This window comes from Paramisgurnus dabryanus, chromosome 10 (assembly GCF_030506205.2).
Source record: "Paramisgurnus dabryanus chromosome 10, PD_genome_1.1, whole genome shotgun sequence".
In the NCBI taxonomy this organism is placed as follows: Eukaryota; Metazoa; Chordata; class Actinopteri; order Cypriniformes; family Cobitidae; genus Paramisgurnus; species Paramisgurnus dabryanus.
Window position 1 is genome coordinate 19,764,181 of NC_133346.1, and position 26,152 is coordinate 19,790,332.

The following is a 26,152-nucleotide window of genomic DNA, read 5'->3' on the forward strand; positions in this document are numbered from 1 at the left end:
TGAATTTTGGAATGTTGTTAAATCATCATTTTTAATGTTCAATACTCGTTATTCAAAGCATGACGCTTCTACCACAATCTTCATTGTACCGAGAAGCAATTGTGAGGATCTCATCTGTTCACAGAATCTTCTTGGAAAAATATATATATGTAAAATATTTGATTTTGTTGTCACCTTTGACATTTTATATTACTTTGTGTTAATGACTACACAAAAGCTTCTTAGTTTAATTAATAATATTATAGACACTGTGGATTCATAGCCAGGCTGGTGAATTTAGTTCAGAAGTAGTACGTTGGCGCCACCTACTGGCCGTTTAAGGATAATTCAATCTCATAATTATCTGATAAGCTTTTTATAATTTCATATAAATATGATATATTTTTGTAATTTTCCAGCCAGGACATACTTAGTAAACTTACCACCATCAACATCTACAGTGAGACATTTTAAAGCACTGTCCTCCTAACAAACATACAATCAGCATCACCATATACACTCTGCTGGGTTATTTTTAACCCAATGCTGGGTAAATATCGGTCAGAACACATGCTGGGTAATAAATAAACCTATACTGGGTTGTCTCAACTCATGGTTGGGTTAACAACAACCCAGCATATGTTTATTTATAACCCAACATGTGTTCTGTCCAATATTTACCCAGCATTGGGTTAAAAAATAACCCAGCAGTATGTAGAGTGTATCATATAAATAATCTAGCTATGATAATAAGCATTTTAAAAAGATCACATCATTGATCCGATGGTGTTCATAATGTTCTTAATGCCCACAAATGAGTCTGCGCCCCTTCTCACTGTGTACAGTTTATGGTCAACATTTTACATTACTGTTTCTTGCAGCATAAATTCAGGAAATCTAGCAGGTAAAGGTGAAAACTAGGAAGTATTGCTACCACAAAATGCTAGCTGTTGACAATAAAGTCATTAGCAAAGGTTTGCAAACACACTAAATTTAGCTTGATTTGCATAATTGGTATAAAAAAAAACTATGCAATCATGTTTTGTACTAATGTGCTAACCTGCTGATGGGTCATCAAATTGTGCATCTGTTTAAATAAATAAATAAATATGAAATTAAATGAATGGATGTATTTAGTTTGTTTGCAAACATTTACTTAGGACTTATATGGACACGTTTTATTATAATGCCCATTGAGTCATAATTTGTCACCCACACAATAACGTAACACTTGTACTAAATGCCTAAATGGACTGCCATAAAATAGATTCTTGGATAAAAATCTGACATCTAATGGTTTAGCTTGAATACTTGTTATTAAGTAGAAGCAACATCGATTTACTGATCTCATTTCTATCTAAGTTGCATGTGGATGATGTCTGTACTACTGTATATGAACTACATATAACACTTTATCTATACTATATCTCAATAAAACAACACAGTCTTAATAAGGAATTCAATCTGCATACTTCAGAAATAGTGTGTGCTCTGTCAGACTGCAACAATGTCATTAAACAGTGAAATATTGAACATCCTAAAACAACTGCAAACTGAGATACATCAGCTTTGAAGAAAATTCCTCTAATAATGCATGTGATTGCTGTCCATCAGTCTGATTGATGTGGAATAAAGTGCCTCCATCTATTGTGCTTAAAATACATTTTTTTTCTATATTCCACATTTTTCACTTGGAAGCATTGGTATGCAGCATTCCTGATACAGATCATAGGTCAGTCATTCGAAATAATAGGAGAGGCTTTAAAAGATGGCACGGCACTGACTCCAGTCCTGTCTGTCTTTGGCCTCCCAGTATCCTCCTCTGTACATGTAAGTGCTGTCTCCTGTCTCTGAATCAGTCCTTTTCTCAAACCACAGGGGCTGATAGCTCTCCGCCTCCCTTCCTGCAGAACACAAAATAAAACGGCTTTCGTGAAAAAATCCAGATGGTTAAGTTCAGGATAGTAGTTGGAAAAGTAATCCGTGCATACTGCATAGTTTCCACATTTTTGATGAGCAACTTTCGTGAGTGAATACCAATGAGAGTCATTCATCTCTCATCAGTGATGCCACAGTCACACTAATTTTTAAGCATGTGAATATTTGTCAGACTCTACTGTGAATATGGGCTGGGAGTGGTTCGTCCATTTGTGCTTTTCAGTAGAAAGAAAGGCGACACACAGCAAGAAAGGGAGTTATGCAGCGTATACACCCCCAGCAACTATCAACGGAAGAGCAACGCGTTCTCGTTCAATTCAGATGAAGCTTTGCCCTTCCATCAACAGTGACTGTTGGTGACAGGAAGTGGGTGTGTCCAGCTATGTGACAAAGTTGAGAACAGTTCAATTTTATGCAAAGACAAACTATTTAATGGATCTCTAGTCATCCATGTTTCATCAAAGGTTGCTTATTTGTTTTACTAGGCAAACCAAAATTAGTAACACATCCAAACTACTTTAGAGACTAGTGACGCACAGCAACAAAATGCATGCAGCATTATGTAAAACTCACCCTCCTGTAGTGCCAGGTTGGCCTGTGCCTCTCTCTTCCTCCTCTCCATCCTCTGTCGCTCCTCCAGACGCTGTTTCTCAGCATTAGCTTCGTCCCACAGACCCGCCTCCATCAGGCGCTGGTCGGGCCGCAGTCGGCTGTCAGTCGGGGCCACACCGTCCTCTGGCTCATTCAGTGTCAGGGCCAGAGATGAGAAGTAATGCATGTTTTCTGCATTTTCGCTGTAATCAAAATTTGCGAGAAAAACTATTTCGTATTATTACGCAGATATGCAGTACTGTGCAAAAGTCTTAGGCCACCACCACCAGCTTTGTTGTTTTAGCAAAGTTTTAATCTCCATCCATATTTATTTTTCACTCTTTTTATTAAGAAAATACAGGAAACATGTACACAAAATTAAAAACAAAACAATTTTCAGGACTAAATGTCTTCTTCAGGCATCAGTCAGTATTTCGTGTGACCTCTCTTGGCACGAAACCCATCTTGAGCTTTTTTGAGGAGACTGAAGTCCTGAAGTCATTTGATTAGAATTAATAATGAGGATTTAATTTTATTTAGGTTTAAGAGATCCTGCAGCTGCCTGCTATTGTTCAAGTGTAAGGGAAGTTTACCCTAAATACTTGACACTTCAGCTTATACTTTTATACTGTTTTTAATACTACATACACATTTCCTGTATTTTCTGGATGTATTCTAATAAAGAGACTGAGAAATAATTATATATGATCACTATTCAATTGCAAAAAAAACAAATCTAATGGTAGCATGTTGGCCTAAGACTTTTGCACAGTACTGTAGACAGATAGACAGACAGACAGGCAGACAGATAGTGTATCTTACGGCAAAGGGTATTTCTTCCACAGTAGTTTTGATGGTAGAGTTTGATAGACGGTTTTCTGCTTGCCCTCAGATCCTCCACATCCATGGCTGCTTTCGATGATCTTTGCGCTTTCCATTTTATCATCCCACGTTCCTGAAAGGATGTAGTGGGCGGTGCCTTCGCTGTCCGTCACTACGCCTGTTACCTGGAAACAGGACACACTTGAATGCTGTTGCGGTTACGCTTATTGCCCTACAGAGGGCAGTAGAACACAGATTTGTGTTTTGCATACTGGACCATTTCTGCGTAACTGAATGCAGGGTCACACTGACCTTGCGGGGAACATCCCTGGAAAAATAGCTGTATGGGGAGAATTTGAGGTGGCATGTGTCCTTTGTCCTGTGGTTGGCTATTATAATGTCTCCGGACTGCGTAAAAACAAAAGCGTTTTTGTTCATTAATAACACATTTATTTGCATGAGGATACTTACAGTGTATTGTACTATGTGTTGGCATAAATATAACCTTGGCATTGCTCCATCCTCTACCGGTTTAGCTACAGTAAAGATAATACCATAATAATGACGGAGGCAATTTGATGGAAATGAAAACCATTTATATTAATAAAAAACTCCATATCCATGCAGCCTGGGTTGCAGAAATTTGTTTGTAGAGGCAGTAAAAGTGATTAAATTCTGATTTAGTGATGTGTTAGTACTTTTTCTCTGCATATTAACATTTAGAAAAACACACATTGATAGCTTAGTCAAATGCATGTTCAATAATGCTCAGTTTATTTTCAAACATTATTTTAAGCATCAGTAATGTCATCAGATCCTTTTAGATTAATTGCTTTCAGACTTCCGGTATCCTCCAGAGTGGGAATGGAAAGGGCAAAAAGAGTGAAATGGAGGAGGGTGGAGACAGATGGAGAAAACCAAGTCCCGATGGTGATTTTTTTCTCCAACAGATGGAGTGCACAAGATGAGTCACATCACTGTACAGTATGTGGGAGGATAAAACTCATGACGTTCAGTGCATGCGTACATATTATTTTACAGATAGTTCATGTCCTGTATGCTGATTGGTCGATACAGATGTGCTAAAAAAGCCAATATAGCAACATATATGACATGAAGCACCTCCTGACCAGACACTGTATATATTATTGTGCAGTAATTTTAACTTTAGTTTGTGTCATGGATTACATTGTCTGGCAGGTGGTTACTTCTTTTTCAAAGTTTGGTTTTTGTGCCTTTTATTTAAAAAACTTGTATTGGATAAGATAGTGGGAAGATATTTTATCATATGGGACGATACAGAGGATCGTAGGGGGAGATGCTGTCGCAGGAGAGTTGGTATAGGACCACAAGTCAGGACTCAAACTCGGGTCGATGGGCATCTTACTTGGCAATTGGCACAGACAGTGGCTGACTCTTACTGATCTGCCTTTTTAAACAGTGTACTAAAATGTTATTCAAATTTCCGTCTATATTTTTGTGTAGTAGACATTTTATGAAGGCAATCGGGCACGTGGTCTGCTTATTATATTGAACAGTCTCTCATACCTTATTGCAGACTCAATGATAAATGTGTGCTGCTTTGAGTTTTGGTGTGTTGGCTGGCTTCCATATAAAGATAACATGACAGCATTTTAATGTAAAATAATTATTTTGTGTCAAAGAAAGGAGACCATATACATGTGGGATGGTATCTGAATGAGTAAATCTTGAAAGAATTTTCTATTCTTGTAAAGTTCAGTATATATAAAACAGAGTACTTACTTGGTCAATCCACAGCTTGCCCACTATTATATTGTGCACAGTGGAGGTCACTTTACTCCACACGTAGTGATTTCCACTCGAGTGGAACTTCAGGTGAATACTGCCTGCCAAGAGCAAAGAAAGCCATTAGCAACCAAAACTAGAGAAATGTATGTGGAAAATGAAAGACGTGAAGATTGAATACCACTAAAAATAGCTCAGGGCTGAAGGGATTTCATACACAAACATTAGTTTCAGCCTGAATAGCAGGCTTTTACTAAACATATGCCTATATTTTGCCCATTTTTGCAAATAGATGACTACTGTTGTACAGTGCACAACCATTGGCCTAGTTAATCAAGGCTATTTCAAAAATGTAAAAAACGTTTAACTCATTTCCCGCTAGCCTTTTTTTTTTTTAAGTAGTCTGCCAACATTTTTTGTGATTTTCACAATAGTTTCACAAAATGCCTTCCATGAAAATTTTCTTCTATAAATATATAAACATATAAATATATCAAATGAAAAAACAGACCCTCTGCTTTCAAACATACAATAAATAAACAAACAAACAAAACAAAACTTTTTCTGTGTTTATAAACTAATCCTAAATATGGATTTTTTTCAGAAATACACATTTTTAGCAAAAAGCTGAAATTATTGCATTTTTGTGAAGGAATTTTGTTAGAGATCAGATTCAGAGCGATTATCAAAACATACATAAAGTGTAAAATTATTTAATAATTTTTTGAATAATTTTTTTTATGAATTGGGTAATCTAGTGGATAATCACGGAATTACAGATTAACATAAAAACTCATCAAGAACACTTTTAATCATACAAATGTTTTCTCTTGATTGACGAGATAACTCGATAAATGGCGGGAAATGAGTTAAGTATTCAAATCCTAGATGTTTACTAAAATCCTTTTCATTATCTATAAGTATTTACTGCTTTTGGATCTGTAGATGTGGCATTGTTTAATAAGGTGGGTAACAGCGCCATCTACTGCTTAATAGCGGAAATATGGATTGCTGTAAAAACTTGTCTTTGGCAGGGAAGCGTCGTCTCTTAATTGAAAGGATAACTTGTCAATGAGAGGGAAAAATTTAATATATATATATATATATATATATATATATATATATATCATCATCATGTATTGGGTACTTTCAATTGGGAGGTAGCTGTCCTGAACCCTAACCCCTAAATTTCAACCTTTTGAAAATTATATTGAAAAGATTTTTGCATTTGAATCTATTGATGTTTTTTTTAAATATCTTCAAATTCAAAAATATATTTATTTGATATTTTATTTTTAAATCATGAAACTTTATGGAAAAATTTATGGAAAATTGCATTTTCATGTCACTACCGAAACAGTGTATGTTTTAGTCCATTGGCTGAGACAAATTTTAACCACACCCGTATATTAATCAGTGATTAAGCACATTTTTTGGATCTTATTCCATAAAATTTTGTTTTCATTTGTGTACAACTGTTCAAAACTGTTCTTGCTGATCAATCAAAGTATCTAAAATTGTCACTACCGAAACAGTCACTACCGAAACAGTCACTACCGTAACGTACCCTAAGTAGAGGCGGGACTCATTTGCATATTCTATGGATTCACATATATTACATGAAGCAAGGGTGAAGAGTTGCATTCAAACTATTTTAAGGCATGAAGGGCATGAATTTCAAGGGATACAATTTGACTGCAGGGGGATTTTAATGCATGAGAATACACACTAAAGTTGACTTCAACTCTGACACCTCACCTAGCGGCATTATAGAAATGTATTTGCCACGAAATTTGCTATCGATGGTGATCTCCTGCCACAGAGTCCAGCCATGCTGTGATGTCACATGATGGGCCGCCGCTGGGGGGTGGTGACTTATCTGTGAGGGAGATCAGACGAAGACGAAGAGAAAGAGCTAATTAACATGTCAGCCCAACATTACCAACGCACCTGACTTAAGAATCGAAACCTTATAGTCTTGAAGTTGCTAGCACCATACTCTGTTACAAAAACAATGCTTATCCCAAAATATAAAAAGATTGAAATGTTTCAGACCTGCTCACAAATGGAGCGATAGCCGTACTCCTCCATGCGGTCCAGCTCGTAGGTCTCTCCCAAGAGCGGGTTGAAGGGTTTACCCGTGCGATAGATGGTTGTGGAGTAGGATGAGACGGAGAAGGCGGCCACCAAACACATCTGCTCCAGAGAGGAGTCACAGCGAGCCGCCCGGTCCAAAAGCTCACTGTACTCCAGATCCTCCGTCAAGCGCTGTAGCATCGACAGCGGCTCGTTGAAGTTCACCTGGAAGCGGGATTTATTTAAATGCTGAAAATTTGATGTAATTCCTTTACACAAAACAGCACACACATAAGATGTGTCTTACAGGCATGGGAATCTTGGAGAGCTCCTTGCCGATACAGTTCTTCATGATGCTCCACAAGTTTAGGGAATAGTTGGGCTTGTCTGGGATGCGACAACGTCTGCCCCTACGCAAGTACGTGCTTGAATTATCCTGCAAACACGAAAAAGTCAATAGTAATCGTGACACACATGAATCTGTGAAAGGAAGTCAAACATCTGGGATCGCATGAGGATGAGTATGGTTATGAAAAGTAACCAAACTTTCTGTGTGGAAATTTTGACTCACATTGTCCTCCTGGCTCCAGTTACTGGATAAACTTCCACTCGTCATGCTGCTCAAGTGTCTGATACACACAAACACATGTTTGCTGTTTACTGTAAATACACTGCACCCATATTTATACAGTATGAGGAAGATGAATACTGAACTATTAGACTGTGTTTGATGATGTGTATATGGACCTGTGCTTTATCTGATCGTCCGCGGGCACTGTGATAAAAGCTGGAGAATCTTCCATTGCATCAAAGAACTCTATGTCGTCATTTTCTTCACTGGATTCTCCCTCGGCCGTTCTCTCTGAATCTTCTGAAGAACAAGCACATGGACAAATTAATGATCGGTCAACATATTTATGCAAAAACACGTGATCACGCGCTGTCAAGAGCATGCCACACCAGCAGGTGGTGATATAACTCAAATCGTAAACCCACCTTGGCCAATCAGAAGCTTAACAAAAGTGACGTCGCAAGTCAAAACCCCGATTTTACTGTCTACACGACAACACCGCAACCGGTGTTTTTTTAAAATACTCACCCTGGCAGGGTTTTCAAACATTTTCGGTTTCAGTGACCTAATACTGTGTGTCCACGAATGGCCGAACCGCGTAAAAAAGTTACGGTTATAAAAATACCCGTGTCCGTGTGGACAAGACCTAAGTATAATTACATTTATCAATCTGATGACACTCCTTGGTTCTTTTACTCTTTCCCCTTCATCGTCAATTAAGAGAAAACACTTCCCTGCCAATGACGAGTTTTTTTGGCAATCCATATTTCCACAATGATCCACTAGGTGGTGCTCTTACCCAACTTATAAAACACTTAAGCAATCCACTGATCCAAAAACAGTAAAAACTCTGTGTATGTTTTGATTATCGCTCTGAATCTGATCTCTAACAAAAATCCTTCACAAAAATGCAATCATCTCAGCTTTTTGAAGAAACCTACCCATATTCGAGAGGTGATAAAAAGGGAACAAATGAAGAGAGGATAATTTCTGGGGTCTGTTTATTTATTTTATTTACTGTATGTTTATATATTTAAAGAAGAACATTTTCTGGAAGACATTAAACGTGAAAATCATAAAAAAATAAAAAAAAAAAATTTAAAAAAAAACCGCTGAAGGGGAAAGAGTTAAGTGTTAAAGGGATTCAAAATGTACTGTCGATGTAACGAAACTACACCCTTTATAAACAATATTTGTGACAAATTTGTGACCTAGCTAGTCTTTTTTTGTGATTTACTGTTTTCTACATAAAATCATCCTAAATAATGTACAGAGCATTTTGTAAACATATAACATTTATATTTTTAATATTGTCATGACCTTACTCAGACAAAATTAAAGATATCAAGGTTATATATTTACAAAATGACTCATGTCAAAGATTAAAATCAGGGTCAAATATTTTGTAACAATGAATCAGAGTGTTTGTGTTTACTCACTGTTGTGTGTGCTGGGTGATTCTCGCCAGGCTCTTTCCAGACTGTTGTGCTGTTTAGCTAGCTGCTCAATGGTGTCCTCCAGATGGTGGCGCTGTTCCCGCTCATACTGCAGTGCACGCTGCCACCGCCGGCTATGCGCTTCCGCTAGATCCACAAAGTCCTGGCAGGCCTGATGCAAATTTTAGCAGATTTATTTAAAAAATATTCTGAATGTTTGTAGGTTGTTTTTTACCTGAAAAATGTAAGCACTGCGGCTCTATGCTGCTTTTGCAACGTCCAAGATCTCAACTTAAAGGGATAGTTCACAAAAAATGACAATTCTGATGCAAACCTGTATGAGTTTCAAATGATGGTAGGTTGACAGTTGACATTTACCTTTGACTTTCATAGTAGGAAAAACAAATACTGTGTAAGTCAATAAGATACTGTCAACTGTGCTTACGAGTTTTTTTTAATATCTTCTTTTGTGTTCAAGAAACTAATTACATTTTTTCAAATTTTCATTCTTAAGGTGAATGATCCCTTTCAGAATCGACCAATGACATGAGCTATGGGCGGGACTATCTATAATAGCTGTTTAGCATTTGGGATGTCTATTTGGTAACAGTTTTTATTTTAGCAAATATTACACCCTTTACCTCTAAAGTCTGTTGAGTAAAGTGATTTACACATCCAACCCTAAAAAGAACAAGTTACATGCTTTTAATGCTCGCATACCTAAAGTTGCAGTCTGTTACTTTTTTAAAAATAAATAAAAATAAAAGCTTATAATAATGATTTATAGTTTGAAACAGTGGCGGCCAGTGGTTTCTCTTCCAAGGGGCGCCAATTCAAAATATGTGTTTCGGGTGTTGTGTGTGTTGCTTGTAATGTCAAAATCTGTGTTCGTTGGGTAATGTGAACCATGTGCATCATGTCAAAATACATGCTTGCTGCACATGGTCAAAAGGGTTTATAATAAAAGAGACACTCACAAAATACCCGCAAGGCACTAACTTAACACTAAACTCTGAGAACTCATGAGATTTAGAGAGTATCTGTTGAACGGGAGTGTCTCTTTTATCATAAACCCCTTTGAAGCGTCTGCAGCAGACACGTATGTTGACATGACGTGATGCACATAAGTTTATATGACGCCGCAAACACATATTGACATGACGAGCCGCACAAATGACGGGCTACATACATGTTGTGACAAGCTTCGCATTGTGTGCCCTTGAAAAAGAAGTCACTGGCCACCACTGGTTTAATAATATAATATTTTAGATATTATATATAATTTAATAATAAAATAAATAATATGAATGATAATATTTATATAATAAGGTTTTATATGCCAGGTAGGTTTACATTTGACTTCAACCAACGTAAAGAATATAACCCAAGTAACCTGCAATTTTACAGTGGGTACGGAAAGCATTCAGATGACCTTTACATTTTTCACTGTTTCATTGCAGCCATTTGCTAAAATCAAAAAAGTTCATTTAATTTCTCATTAACTCTTTCACTGCAGCGTTTTAAATAAAAGTTGCCAGCCAGCGCCAGCGTTTTTCATGATTTTCACCAAAGTTTAATGCCTTCCATAAAATGTTCTTCTTTAAATATATAAACATACAATATACCAAATGAAAGAACAGACCCTCTGCTTTCAAACAAAAAAAAACCGTTTCATCCTACCTTCAGTGGTTCTTTTGTAATCAGCTTTTGAATATGGGTAGGTTTCTGCAAAAACACCACATTTTGAGCAAAAAGCAGAGATAATTCCATTTTTGTGACTTTTCATAGAGATCCCATTCAGAGCAATCTTTAAAACAGACACGGACATGCAGCAGCTTGCCATAGGGCAATACTTCCGGGCTTAAAAAGTTGCGGAAGGGCGGTATAATAGCGGTATTGCGGAAAGACGGAAAATCTTGTCATTGGCGGGGAAGCGTTTTCTCTTAATTGACGAGATATCTCCTCAATGGCGGTGAAAGAGTTAATGTACACTCACCAAAAAACAGACATGTAATAAATGAAATATCACATGGTCATAAGTATTCAGACCCTTTGCTGTGACACTCATGTTTAACTCACCTGCTGTCCATTTCTTCTGATCCTCCTTGAGATGGTTCTTCTCCTTCAGCTGTGTCCAGCTGTGTTTAATTAAACTGATTGGACTTGATTAGGAAAAGCACACACCTGTCTACAGTATACTGTATAAGACCTTCCAGCTCACAGTGCATGTCAAAGCGAATGAGAATCATGAGGTCGAAGGATCAGGCCAAGGAGCTCAGAGACAGAATTGTGGCAAGGTACGAATCTGGCCAAGACACATGAAAGCCTGCATAGATTTAGCCAAAAAACACATGAAACTCTATGCAGGCTTTCATGTCTTGCACTGAGGAGAGGCTTCCGTCGGGCCACTCTGCCACAGAGCCCTGACTGGTGGAGGGCTGCAGTGATAGTTGACTTTCTGGAACTTTCTCCCATTTCCCTACTGCATCTCTGGAGCTCAGCCACAGTGATCTTTGGGTTCTTCTTTACCTCTCTCACCAAGGCTCTTCTCCCATTATTGCTTTGTTTGGCTGGACGGCCAGGTTTAGGAAGAGTTCTGGTCGTATCAAGCTTCTTCCATTTAAGGATTACGGAGGCCACTGAGCTCTTACGAACCTTGAGTGCTGCAGATTTTATTTTGTTACCTTGGCCCGTTCCTTGCCACAATTCTGTCTCTGACCTCCTTGGGCAGTTCCTTCAACCTCATGATTCTTATTTGCTCTGACATGCACTGTGAGCTGGAAGGTCTTATATAGACAAGTGTGTGCCTTTCCTAATCAAGTCCAATCAGTTTAAATAAAAACTCCAATGAAGGAGTAGAACCAGAAGAAATGGACAGCATGTGAGTTCAATATGAGTGTCACAGCAAAGGGTCTCAATACTTATGACCATGTGATATTTCAGTTTATCTTTTGTATAAATGTGCAAAACATTTCTACATGTCTGTCAAGATGGGGTGGTGCTGAGTGTTAATTAATGAGAAATAAAATACACTTTTTGATTTTAGCAAATGGCTGCAATGAAACAAAGAGTGAAACATTTAAAGGTGCAGTGTGTAATCTTTTGAAGGATCTCTTGACAGAAATGCAAAATAATATACAAAACTATATTATCAGAGGTGTATAAAGAACTTTCATAATGAACCAGTATGTGTTTATTACCTTATAACAAGACCTTTTTATCTACATACACCGGGGGTCCCCTTATGCTGAAGTCGCCATTTTGTGCCACCATTTTTCTACAGAAGCCCTTAAAGGACAATTTTGTTACTAACGCCCTGTCCCAAATGGCACACTCCGGACTTGTGGTCCTCCTCAGAGTCCACACTTCTGCTGCAGTGCGGGCTTCGCTGAAGACCGCATCAAGGGGGCAAAGGAGGCGCTGATGAGCACACTTCAAAGCGTAAAAATGACAGATGGGACACCCTACGGACTCGTAGACTAAGCGAGAATGCGCAATTTAAGGCCACGAGACCGAAAGTCCACATGATAGGCTTGTTGCGATAGTCGGTGAAACGGTGATTACCGGTGCTTCAGCCTCTCACCGGTTAGATCACTTGCCCACCGCGACACCGTCTTTCACCGTCGTTTTGATATTTTCTTGTAATTAAATCATTTAGTTTCGTTAGAGAGAGCAAACACTTACAACTGTATGTGTCTGCTGGCTGAATCCAGCGGAGCTGAACACGCGTCATCACAGAGCAGCGGCTGCGGGTTTCAGATTTCATTTATTTCTGTCATACTGCGGCGAGCAGACGATGGCAGAAGCCGCGTGCTAACTCGTTTTTGTTATAAGATACATATGATGTTTAATATAGGCGAGATCGTTTTGTTGTTGTGTTTTTCATTAAGAATAATAATAAACCCATCATTCAAGCAGCGCTTTATGGAGAAATAGCCGGTTGCTCTGCTTGGGACTGGCGGGTTTCTGTCAGAAGTACCTGCGCACATTGACTCAAGCACTTAAACCAGCTGTTGCACTCACATTTGCACGCAAATTCATACGCGATTTAACGCAGCGTACGCAAGCGCTGGATTTAAACAACAGTTGCATCTAACTCAAAAGTGAAAGTAAAATGCGCACTTCTGTGCATTTATAAGCCCCTCCCACCCGGTGAAACCGGTAAAACCGGGTCTGTCACGCGCTGATTAACCGGTGGGAAAATTCTGTCACCGCAACAACCCTACCACATGAAGTGCGCCATTTGGGACAGGGCCAATGTTGTCTCCGATGATGACATGTTTGTCCGGTGGCGGCTACCGTAGCTTCTCTATGTGTTTCAAAAGTAAGGAGTAAACAGTGGACAAAGCCGTTGGTTGCAATTTCGCAACCTCACCAGTAGATGCCGCTAAAATTTACACACTGCACCTTTAAAGGGGTCTGAATACTTTACGTACCCACTGTATGTTTCAAACAAAAATGGCGAGGTACAAATGTTACAGACTGCTGCTTTAAGGAATCTAACTCTTGCAGAATATAGACAGAAGTGCAAAATATTATGGTTATAGATGCTCAGCCTGGATGTTTGAGTTTCATAGTTTAATATTTGATAGTTTAAACATACAACTATTTGGTTAGCCATGTAGTCAAGGACTCACATTGATCATAGCATTGGAGGTGATGCGGAAGAGAGTTGCTCGTTCGTTGACGGTCTTCAGTTTATCGGCCCCGTCAATGGTGGCACGCAGATCCTCTAGTTCACTAAGGGATCGCTGGAGGGCGGCACCATGCTTCCCTATAAGCTCATTACAGGTGCTGAGGTCATCGAGTTTACTGACCAGATTTTTAAGTGCTCCTTGGATCAGAGCTCGGTCAGGCTGGGACAGTGGACCCTCATCACCAGAGTCATCTGTAGAAATGTGCAAGAGAAACAAAAGGGGTATAAAGAGTAAGACGTTTTAATAGTGTTCTTGCAGCTCTTTGTTAGAGAATTGCATTAAAAGTGCGAAACGTTGTGGGATTGATAACTAAGTAACACACATATTTATAAGAAATGTACAGCTTGAATGCCCTGTAAGTCACTTTGGATAAAAGCATGTGCCAAATGCATAAATATAAAAATAAAGCACATAGAGGGTTATAAAAGTTTTGCATCATGGGCCATCAAATTCTCCTCTTCTGAAATTGTTTGATGTAGGGGAGAACGGGGACAACGCTTTTTGGTTTTAACTCAATCATTTAAAAAATATTTGAGTTTGATTCATTATATTTTTACACAAGCAACACACACATCTCTGCTACAAATAACCATTTGAAGTTTGTTTCTAGTACTTACCATTCTTGGACAATTACACCAAACGTGACAGAAGTGCAAACGTTACAACTTACCCCATAGGTGGGGTTAATTGTAACAGGCAGGGGGTTAGTTGTAACATTTGCTAAAAATGAAGTTTGCAAGCAAATATTTCAATACTATTTTGTCTATATACTTGAAGTGGATATTGTTTATCTGTCTATAATAGACAGGTATCCACACTGTATTCATTTATCCAGCCCTTTTATAGTTTAATAGTTCAATGATAAGACAGCTGAGTTCTCATGGTGTCCTTTTGTAAAGGTCTATTCAACTGCAAGCACATTTTTAACAGATGCTGCAGAATGACCACCAAAAATTAAGAGACGGAGACCAGAAGAGAGTGAGGAAGGGCCAATATTTAAATAAATAGAAAGAACGATCAATGCATGATGTTACTGAAGATACGAAGCAGATGATGGAATTAATGAGATGATGGAAGTGTGAATGAGAATCGAGGCGTGATGACTATACGCACACCGACATCCCAAACACCAGATTTCTGTGAATGAACACGGTTACCATGGAAACAAGGGCCCACTGGACTGGGAGGACGACTATTTTTAGAAACTAACGAGAATGGAAAAAGCAAACGGCTAATGTGTCTCGCCTTCATCTCCCCCTCGCCATTACTCACAGGCAAAATGTCTCATGTGTTTTTTGGGAAATGGGAAAAGTGTGGGAGCCTAAATCAGCTACTGTACGCAAATGGAGACAGGCGGTTGTCTCTGGTACACTGTAAATCACAGTCCATCTGTGTATGAGTGACAGGAGATAACTACAAGGTAGAGGTGGGGGTGAAGGCTCAGGTAATAGGCTTCAGTTTTTAATAACCTGCTGGCACTTAAACATGAGCAAATAATCGCATGACAGATGTGAAGGTATAACAGACCTTCACATCAGCTTTTCTGTAGCCAAGGTCATGGTTTTGAGCGAGAATTGACTGTTAATCATATCCATATGTACAGTCTTGTTCAAAATAATAGCAGTACAATGTGACTAACCAGAATAATCAAGGTTTTTAGTATATTTTTTTATTGCTACGTGGCAAACAAGTTACCAGTAGGTTCCGTAGATTCTCAGAAAACAAATGAGACCCAGCATTCATGATATGCACGCTCTTAAGGCTGTGCAATTGGGCAATTAGTTGAATTAGTTGAAAGGGGTGTGTTCAAAAAAATAGCAGTGTGGCATTCAATCACTGAGGTCATCAATTTTGTGAAGAAACAGGTGTGAATCAGGTGGCCCCTATTTAAGAATGAAGCCAACACTTGTTGAACATGCATTTGAAAGCTGAGGAAAATGGGTTGTTCAAGACATTGTTCAGAAGAACAGCGTACTTTGATTAAAAAGCTGATTGGAGAGGGGAAAACCTATAAAGAGGTGCAAAAAATGATAGGCTGTTCAGCTAAAATGATCTCCAATGCCTTAAAATGGAGAGCAAAACCAGAGAGACGTGGAAGAAAACGGAAGACAACCATCAAAATGGATAGAAGAATAACCAGAATGGCAAAGGCTCAGCCAATGATCACCTCCAGGATGATCAAAGACAGTCTGGAGTTACCTGTAAGTACTGTGACAGTTAGAAGACGTCTGTGTGAAGCTAATCTATTTTCAAGAATCCCCCGCAAAGTCCCTCTGTTAAAAAAAAGGCATGTGCAGAAGAGGTTACAATTTGCCAGAGAACACATCAACTGGCCTAAAGAGAAATGGAGGAACATTTTGTGGACTGTGATGAGAGTAAAATTTTTCTTTTTGGGTCCATGGGCCACAGGCAGTTTGTGAGACGACCCCCAAACTCTGAATTCAAGCCACAGTACACAGTGAAGACAGTGAAGCATGGAGGTGCAAGCATCATGATATGGGCATGTTTCTCCTACTATGGTGTTGGGCCTATTTATCGCATACCAGGGATCATGGATCAGTTTGCATATGTTAAAATACTTGAAGAGGTCATGTTGCCCTATGCTGAAGAGGACATGCCCTTGAAATGGTTGTTTCAACAAGACAATGACCCAAAACACACTAGTAAACGGGCAAAGTCTTGGTTCCAAACCAACAAAATTAATGTTATGGAGTGGCCAGCCCAATCTCCAGACCTTAATCCAATTGAGAACTTGTGGGGTGATATAAAAAATGCTGTTTCTGAAGCAAAACCAAGAAATGTAAATGAATTGTGGAATGTTGTTAAAGAATCATGGAGTGGAATAACAGCTGAGAGGTGCCACAAGTTGGTTGACTCCATGCCACACAGATGTCAAGCAGTTTTAAAAAACTGTGGTCATACAACTAAATATTAGTTTAGTGATTCACAGGATTGCTAAATCCCAGAAAAAAAAATGTTTGTACAAAATAGTTTTGAGTTTGTACAGTCAAAGGTAGACACTGCTATTTTTTTTAACACACCCCTTTCAACTAATTGCCCAATTGCACAGCCTTAAGAGCATGCATATCATGAATGCTGGGTCTTGTTTGTTTTCTGAGAATCTACTGAACCTACTGGTAACTTGTTTGCCACGTAGCAATAAATAATAAACTAAAAACCTTGATTATTCTGGTTAGTCACATTGTACTGCTATTATTTTGAACAAGACTGTGCAAATGTAAAATAAATTTATAAAAAACAGTTCTATTAACAAAAACTCTATATTGCATAAATAATGAAGGGTTGCTGTTGAAACTAATCAATCAAATTAGTGGGTGGAACTAACTAAGATTATGCATTAACCTGTCCATTTAAAAACACATGTAAAACATCCTAGACTTCAGAGGAGGGACTCGAGTCGTATTTAGACCAAACGTCCCAGTTTTCCGGGGACAGTTCCGTTTTTTGGTGTTCTGTCCCCGGAAATGTCCCCGTTTTACAGCATGTCAAAACAACCAGCAAATACACTGAATCAGCATGTAGCCTTAGTACCAGACCGGAGCAATCATGTAATGATTCTTTTACCAGCAGAGGGGCTCGAGCTACACCGATTTCTTAGTTGCACGCCACTGATTTAGCGAAGAGGAATTTACTACGAGACACATGAGAAAGCGTCATCAAGTTTTCATCAATCAAGTTATCATAAGATATGAAAACAGTCAAAGTTATCGGGGGTTAAGGTAACTACTTATGTTAAATTAAAGTAATAAAACAAATGAAGTGAAGTGAAGTGAACACAGCATTTGTTTTGTGTAGGCTATATATGTTTACATTTTGCATTATTTTTTTTCGTGTTTTCAGTACAAATATTTTTTCTTTTTTTAAACAAGATTAATTTCCTTGATGAGCAAAATGACCTAAGAAAATAAGTCTAGTTTTTAGACCAAAACAAGACGGTATTCATAAAAAAATCTGGTCAACTTAATTTAGAGACACAATAATAACCAAAGATATTGGATATAACAAGATTGAGCACTGATATTACTATAAAGGGGGGCCACTCTGGCGACAGAAGTCCCACCTTCCAGTTAAAAGAACCAATCATCAATCAAGACGTTTCTCCATAGGAGGGGCTCTGTACATGTGAGGGGCTTCAGGCGTTTTAGCGCAATCTGAGGTTAAGAAACAACTGTTACGGTACAGTTGATGTCAGATTTAATTGTTGGTCAGAAATATATTGTTAAATTGTGATTTTAGCAAGCAATTTTTTTATGTATCTATTTTTCCCAAGGTGTCGCACAAGCCCTGAAAAGTCTGCGAGATGTTAGTTTTTGTTGACGTTTGAATTGTTTTCAAACAGACGGAGCGTAGTTAACTCCTCCCCCTCCCTTCCGTGCTTTCATGAACGCACCCAACCCCCACCCCCAAATCCTTCTTGTCGTTTATTGGCTGGAATACTTTGTTATGGTTTCTGTTTGTAGGTTTGGCCACTGTGTTGTTATTACCGTTTGTGAAGCCTGGGCTGTCTACAGAGATCGCGTTTTTTTACAGTTTGATCAGCGGACAGGCAGCAAGCAGATAATGAGGAGATGTTTGCTGTATGTAACAAAAAATGTTTTATGGTCTAAAACGCGTCAATTCGCTTAGAGCACCTTTAAGGTACATTCACATTATAAGCGACTCGCAGTAGCAGAGCGAAGAAGCAATCTAATTGATTTCAATGGAAGCATCTGGCGACACGAGCAACAGTAGCGTGTCCAGTCGTGTGTCCAGTCGCGCAACAAAGTTGAGAAATGTTTAACTTTATGCAAATTATGAGCGACATTCGGGAGTGACTACCAATGAGAATGAAGCAGGGGAGTTCATGTCAACTACTTCTCGTCAGTTACTGGAGTGGATGTTACTCATTTTTTTATGACAACTAGATATAGAAACGCCTCTTTTGAAAGAGATGAGCGACACACAGCGACAAAGTCGCTGATAATGTGAATGTACCTTTACTTCCTGCTCACTGCTGCACAGGACTGGTCCCGAAATCCCTACTGCGCAGACAAAAGAACCAAAATGTTAGAGCCACATCGCGACACTGCCGGTTTCACCAATGGAAGAGAGCGAATGGGCGTCGTCCATCTTTTTTTACAGTCTATGGTTTTTCCTCATTCAAAAGAAAGAACTGCCCAGAGGCGCTGCAAAGATGGCTGTCTAGTGGCACAACTTCCCTAAAAAGACTTTATAAGGACTGACATCTTTGGTTTGATTCTTTTGGCTTGAGCCAGAAAGTTACCAACAAAGAAATTTTATATAAATAAGATGCGTCACCGGTATTGCTCTAGTCCCGCCTCCCAGTACAAGACCTAATCAGCAACCATTAAAGATTGGAATCCTCTGTCTGAGAGAGGGACTTTGCGCATTCACAGAAACGACAGGTCTTGTTGGTCTTGTTCCTGGAGGTGTTGCAAATATGGCAGCGCAGTGATGCGACTTCTATAAAAGGACTTTGGGAACCACATAGCAACCTGTCAGAACATCCTAGCAACCACTTAGAAATTCCTTAGCAGTCAACTTGAAAGCACTAGGCTATAGCAACAGCATAGCATCATAATGCTTCGAGCCACAATATCTCATGCAAAAAAAATACAGATATAAGGTACACGTCAGGCTTGGTAACAAACATGGCTTGGAGACTTCTTATTCTTAGCTTGTTTGCAAAATGGTAAATGCTCTCTTATTTGTAAGTAAAGTGTTTGCTAAATGAATAAATGTGAACGTAAATGTGGACTGCACAATAAACAATGGCAGAATAAACCAAAACAAATCCACCAGCTGCACGAATATACATCCTCATTACATCCACGCTGATCCTCTAACTTCAGTATCCGCCTGCTTTATAATAATCCAAAGCGTCTAAGCCTATTTTATGCATATTATACGACTGCAATTTTGCACTTGCAGAGAAAACAATGAGGTGAAAGTGGATTAGCAGATCTCTAGAGAGGAGAAAAAGAGCTGGCGCTCATCCAGACTGCTGACCCAAATACGAAAGTGTTGTGCTTCTCCATATTCAGAAAACCTGAAAAGCATGTACACCTTCAACAAGCCTGTGTGAAACCCATCAACTACACATCATGTGGATGGTAAACATGGGTGGAATATTAGAAATTATAGTCACAAATAAAGGGTGTCCCGCAGGTGCAAGAAGAGAAATTGGGTTAAATAAAAAAAGAGAGAGATGCCTGCTTGAACTCAGTGGGTGTAAGAGAAGCACCATCATTGAGGAACCAATCAGTGATCACCAGACCCAAACCTGCTGGTGAATGACTCATCCGTGACTAACCACACCTATACGAGAGAACATGAGAGATATAAAGTGTGTGGTTATAAAACAAATGAGGAGAGGGATATGGAATAGCAAAGACTGATTAATGACCATTAGAGATATATAGAGGGTGAAGAGAAAGAGGACAGAAAAACAAAAGAAAAGAAAATGAAGAATAACTACTAGGATCACTGAAGCTGAGCGACACTTAAAACTCAATGTCAAATCCAATTTGGCCAATTAGTCTGCTTACAGTTAACCAGATAATCTGTTTTGCATTGAGTCCTGTTGTAAATATATCACATGCTACTGTACAGGACCCTGAAGGAAATGTGAAAGGGCTAACAATGTTGAGTTTGAGCTACATATATGAGTGAGATCAAAACTTGAAACTTGGCAAAAAATACATATTCTTGAGACTTACAGGTTGACCAGTCGCTTACCAAGAAACCCGGATATCATATATGAGATGTAAAGGAAAAGTTCACCAAATAATGAAAATAATCACCTTCTGAATATGTTTGGGAGAGAAAACAGTTAATTTTTTAAGCGTATTTAGGATATTATTTAATATAACTCTATGCCAGGACTAGGCCTTAAGTTATATTATGACATTTAAGGAGTTTTTACAAACATACCAAACAAAAATATTACTGGTGTGCATTCTGAGACAAAACAATGGCACTGATATGTTTAATTTATCAGTCAGTACAAGCTGTTTTTACTTAAAGGAATAGTCTACTCATTTTCAATATTAAACTATGTTATTACCTTAACTAAGAAGATTGATACATCCCTCTATCATCTGTGTGGGTGCAGGTAAGCGCTGGAGCGCGCTGCGACACTTCGATAGCATTTAGCTTAGCCCCATTCATTCAATGGTACCACTCAGAGATAAAGTTAGAAGTGACCAAACACATCAACGTTTTTCCTATTTAAGACGAGTAGTTATACGAGCAAGTTTGGTGGTACAAAATAAAACGTAGCGCTTTTCTAAGCGGATTTAAAAGAGGAACTATATTTTATGGCGTAATAGCACTTTTGGGAGTACTTCGACTCGCCTGAAAAGTCCGCTCCCCTTCTCACCCTCATAATGGGAGAGGGAGGGTGTTACTGCGCCGAGTCGAAGTACTCCCAAAAGTGCTGTTCCGCCATACAATATAGTTCCTCTTTTAAATCCGCTTAGAAAAGCGCTACGTTTTATTTTGTACCACCAAACTTGCTCGTATAACTACTCATCTTAAATAGGAAAAACGTTGATGTGTTTGGTCACTTCTAACTTTATCTCTGATTGGTACCATTGAATGAATGGGGCTAAGCTAAATGCTATCGAAGTGTCGCAGCGCGCTCCAGCGCTTACGTGCACGCACACAGATGATAGAGGGATGTATCAACAATTCTTAGTTAAGGTAATAACATAGTTTAATATTGAAAATGAGTAGACTATTCCTTTAAGGATAGTTTAAACATGCATTTTAGTCTGGGACTAAACTTGAGCCCAATCCGGGAAGCGGCCCCTAAATGCATTTAGCTGAAGAAAGGAAGTCACACCTAGAATGGCATTAAAGCAACACTAAAGAGTTTTTGCTCTTTGCTCCCCCTACAGGTTAGAAGCGGAATTGTCCATTACCACTGTCGTAAATAATTTAGCGTACTGCAGCAAAGCTGGCTCTGATTGGATTGTAGGTCTGCCATAAAGCAAGTTTTTGTAGTTTTCACTCGAACTACAGGACCGCAACCCGACGGTTGGAAACTTCTTTAGTGTGGTTTTGGCCGATAGAGGGCTATAAAAAGCGAATATGTTTCGAGTGGATGAACGACTGAAAACTTTTTGGAAACGTTATTTTAAGGTAAAAAAACTCTTTAGTGTTGCTTTAAAGTAAATTACAGGCTAAATTTCATTTTTGGGTGAACTAATTCTTTAAGGGTGAGACTTGGGCCTGTATTTGACCACCTACCAATGTTCTGTAAACTACTCAGAACATTCCACCCGAAATACCATGGCAACCAAATACAGTAGCAACGCACTGATATCCACCCGGAATACCCTAGCGACCACATAGCAACGCACTGAAACCCACGCGGAAAACCCTAGCGACCAATCCACTGAACATTTTCGGAAAATCATACTAACTGACCATAACAACCTAGAATTATGTCACAGCACCACTTGCTGTCTTTAGAAAATTTAAAAAGTAATGCAATTTTCCATATGCAATCTAAATTGGCATACACAGTGTGAGTATTCAAGCTATACCAATAGCGCTGCTATACAACTGACTTACAATATATGTCATATCTAATCTAAACCATAAATCCCCAGACAAATCTCTAGACAAATCCTCAGCTCCAAGCACCGAATGCATCGGACTCAGGAAGATCTGACCACATGCAAACATTTACTTATTAATAAGTCTTAATAAGTGTTTATTTATTGTTAGATTTATTTTAACATTACATATAGGGACTGATACAGGTACAAAAAAATGCTTCAAAACAATTATGCTCATAATGAAGATAAAAACAACACCATAGAGCTAAGATGTCTAAAATTACATTTGAAACGATGTTAAACCGTCTGTCTTGCAAAATATTTAAATCATAGAGTACTACATTTCACAATTATGGCACAGACGTACAAGCAGACGTCTAAAAAAAATCACATGACCCTTTAAACTTATTTTTCACTGGGACAAAGACCATAAGCTTTTGCAAAAAAAACATGCAAACATTTTTATAAATTATTGTTCCTACCTTTAATTGACTGAACCTGATGAGAGATACAGATGAAAACTCCTATACAGTCGTAAAACGGTTTGGTATGAAAATATAAAGCAGTGTTTTCTTAACGTCACACTCCAAGCTCTCCTCATCTCTTTCTCGCTCCTTTTTTCACCCTCCCTCTTTTGCCTCTCATACTCTTTCTTCGTCCTGCACAGTGGGTGGAGCTAACACGCTTGACACCTCATTCAGCAGCAGATGAAATCATGCAAACAGGAAGGTGGGAGGGGCAGTATGCAAATGAATCATTTGGTGATGCACAAATTCGTTGAAGATGATAAAGTACAAATATAAAAATATAAAAAAGTAATAATTATCCTTAAATAAAACACTGTATAAATTATTTGTGCGATTAATATGAATAAAGCTAGGCTATTTTTGTTTTAAAAAAATTAAATAAATTACATTCTATAATATATTTGCGAATAAATTTAAATAATAAGTAAGGCTGGGAATAAAACCAACCTATAGCAATTATAACAATATTGCAGTAATTTTTTGTGAAAATAAATGTAACCCAGTCTGTGAAAAATAACCCAGCTTAAGTCTTTTTTTGTGATTTACTGTTTTCTTCATCAAATCATCCAACATAATGTAAATAATATTTTGTGAAAATATAACCTTGATATATTTAATATTGACTGAGTAAGGTTATGTCAAAGACTGAAAACAATGTAAAAATCAAACTTTGATGCTCCTAATCTCATTTTTATATTATGACACTTTAACCTGAATAAGGGTGACTAATAACTGTATATCTATTCCCACATTTGTGTACAGACAGTCTAAAATAGCTCTCAAAAATTGAATGACAAGGACACCCTCTGGTGGTACATGGATAAAAAATGTCTCTGAACTATTTCATGTCTCTGTCACATATTACACTATATTCTCTAGACCAGTGGTCTGCAACATGGTGCCCGGGTTGCCCGCACAGAGTCTGTGACTTGCCCGCCAAGGCACATTCTACTTATAACCTCAATTGTAATATTTATTTTTTATTAGTTTGGCCTTTTTTATGTATGTTAAAATTTTAAACAATTATTAAACATTTCAAGCAAAATACAATCAACAAAAGTTTTGAGTAGACCCTCCAGTCCAGATTGTATTATTCATTATTGTTGCCCTTGCTCACAAAAAAGGTTGGAGTCCCCTGCTTTAGACACTCAATAACCAAACTACAAAAAATAGAAATGTCATAAACAATTGATCAAAATGCTTAAGGGCAATGAGAACCAAAGTAGTAGCTCACTACTGCAACATGCTTAATACGGCACACTATACAATGTATTATGAATACACATACCATGTTGTATCCTGAACATTTTTGCAAATGCAGCAGGTAATTTGTGTATTCTGTACATAGAGTACATCTGCATAATGTGCACATACTACAACTATAGTAAAAGCACTAAGGTATTATAGTGTTTGACACATAGCCTTAGATCTTACCTGATTGATGCATCATTTGAGTGGCATTTGCTTTAGCCTGTTGCAGAGCAGAAACCCATCGCTGACACTCCCCCTCCGAACAGGCCTTCAAGTGGTAGCTCCGCCCTCCACTTGTCAAAACAAAATGACAGGTATCGCCCACTTCTATGTGTACCGTTGCCAACGTAATCGTGCCACGACAGGTGTGTGCCATTTCTGCTTGAGTCCTGAGGGCGAATTTACAATACAGTTTTAAATATGCTTCATTTAATTCATTTTGTTCTCATTTGCTGATTGTATTATGTAATATGGGGATTGTGTTGGCGAACGTGCTTGTTGTTTCAATCCCAATTAGTCATTGAAAAAAATCACATGGGTCACAGACTATACAATACACAATGGTGTGATGCTTAAACCCCTAGACCTCAGTATTGTGATACATGCGGACAGAAATGCAATGACCGCAGGCTTTTTCAGTCAAGAGTGCTGAATCAGAGCATTATTTACATCAAAACCACACAGTTGCTGTAAAAAAAGATACTGCAGGGGTGAGGTAAATTTTACTGCGGCGTTACAATCACACCTTAATACATTATAGAACAGGAATGTTTTAGAAAAGATCTCTGTATAAGGTATATGAGACAATAATCATTATATAATTAATATTTACATTTATTATAAAGAATATGGGATCTCAGGACATAATCAAATGATAAAACATGACCTGGGAGGAACTCTGAGCACCCGGTGCACTCTTAAACCTAAAGACGCTAAAAAAGGGTTCTATTCATGGACGTCATATAAAAGAAAACCATTTTTGGTTCCCCTACTTTTAGAAAAAATAGTCAAATGTACCGCTGCTATCATTGAGCCAGTACCCTTAAAGGGGACATATCATGAAAATCTGACTTTTTTCATGTTTAAGTGCTATAATTGGGTGCCCAGTGCTTCTATCAACCTAGAAAATGTGAAAAAAAATCAACTCAGGAACTTAGTTTTGGTAAACCATACCCTGCAAGCATATGAAAAAATAGCTAATTGATATTTGGCTCCCCTTGTGATGTCAGAAGGGGATAATACCGCCCGTTAATCTGCACTATCCAACCACAGCATTGTCATTAGTACAGAGATCAACTCATTTTAATGGACACACCCAAAAACGGCCCATTTTTGCTCACACCTACAAAGTGTCAAATTGAACATGCTATAATAAATTATCTATATGGTATTTTGAGCTAAAACTTTTCATATAAACTCAGTGGGGACACCAAAGATTTATTTGACATCTTAAACAAGTCTTGTGAATGTCCCCTCCTAAAATCTACAATTAGGTACAGATATGTATACTTTTGGTATCAATATGTATACATTTCAGATTTTAATAAGTAACTTTAAGGTGCTATGTGATACCAATATAAACTCTCTAGGTAGAAGGGTACAGCCCCAGTGACAGCTGGTGTACAGATTTTGACTATTTTAAAAGAGGTTAAAAAGAAACATTTATTTTCGCAAAGTAGCAAAGTCAAACATATCACGTGCTGTCAATGGTAGTAACAAGTGCACATAACTGTAGTATGACAGTTAGTACCTGTAGTATGACAGGAGGCCGTTGCTCAGGACAAACCAGCGGCGCTGGTATCCCTTGAGGTAATTGGTCCATTTAAAAAGCCATCCTTTATAGGTGTCCGGTCCGGGACTCTGCACACCTGACGGAGACGGAAGGGTTCGCGCCACCAGTTCGGTCATG

The 26,152-nt window shown here is 38.3% G+C and overlaps 1 protein-coding gene across 2 annotated transcripts; it reads right to left on the reverse strand.

Moving 5' to 3' along the window:
• Window positions 1-808: 808 nt before the first annotated feature.
• Window positions 809-26,152, reverse strand: osbp2a (oxysterol binding protein 2a). Of its 2 annotated transcripts, none has more exons than XM_073816064.1 (14): window positions 25,994-26,152; window positions 24,427-24,632; window positions 13,818-14,068; window positions 9,184-9,352; window positions 7,921-8,041; window positions 7,745-7,802; window positions 7,481-7,609; window positions 7,153-7,398; window positions 6,856-6,976; window positions 5,095-5,198; window positions 3,643-3,738; window positions 3,331-3,515; window positions 2,491-2,711; window positions 809-1,883 (listed from the first exon to the last, which is right to left on the reverse strand). In XM_073816064.1, the coding sequence occupies exons 1-14, from the start codon at window positions 26,149-26,151 to the stop codon at window positions 1,741-1,743; spliced, it is 2,208 nt and encodes a 735-aa protein (XP_073672165.1). In that variant the 5' UTR covers window position 26,152; the 3' UTR covers window positions 809-1,740. The 2 variants fall into 2 exon arrangements, with proteins under 2 accessions (XP_073672165.1, XP_065146495.1); XM_065290423.2 differs by having other exon boundaries at window positions 7,921-8,044.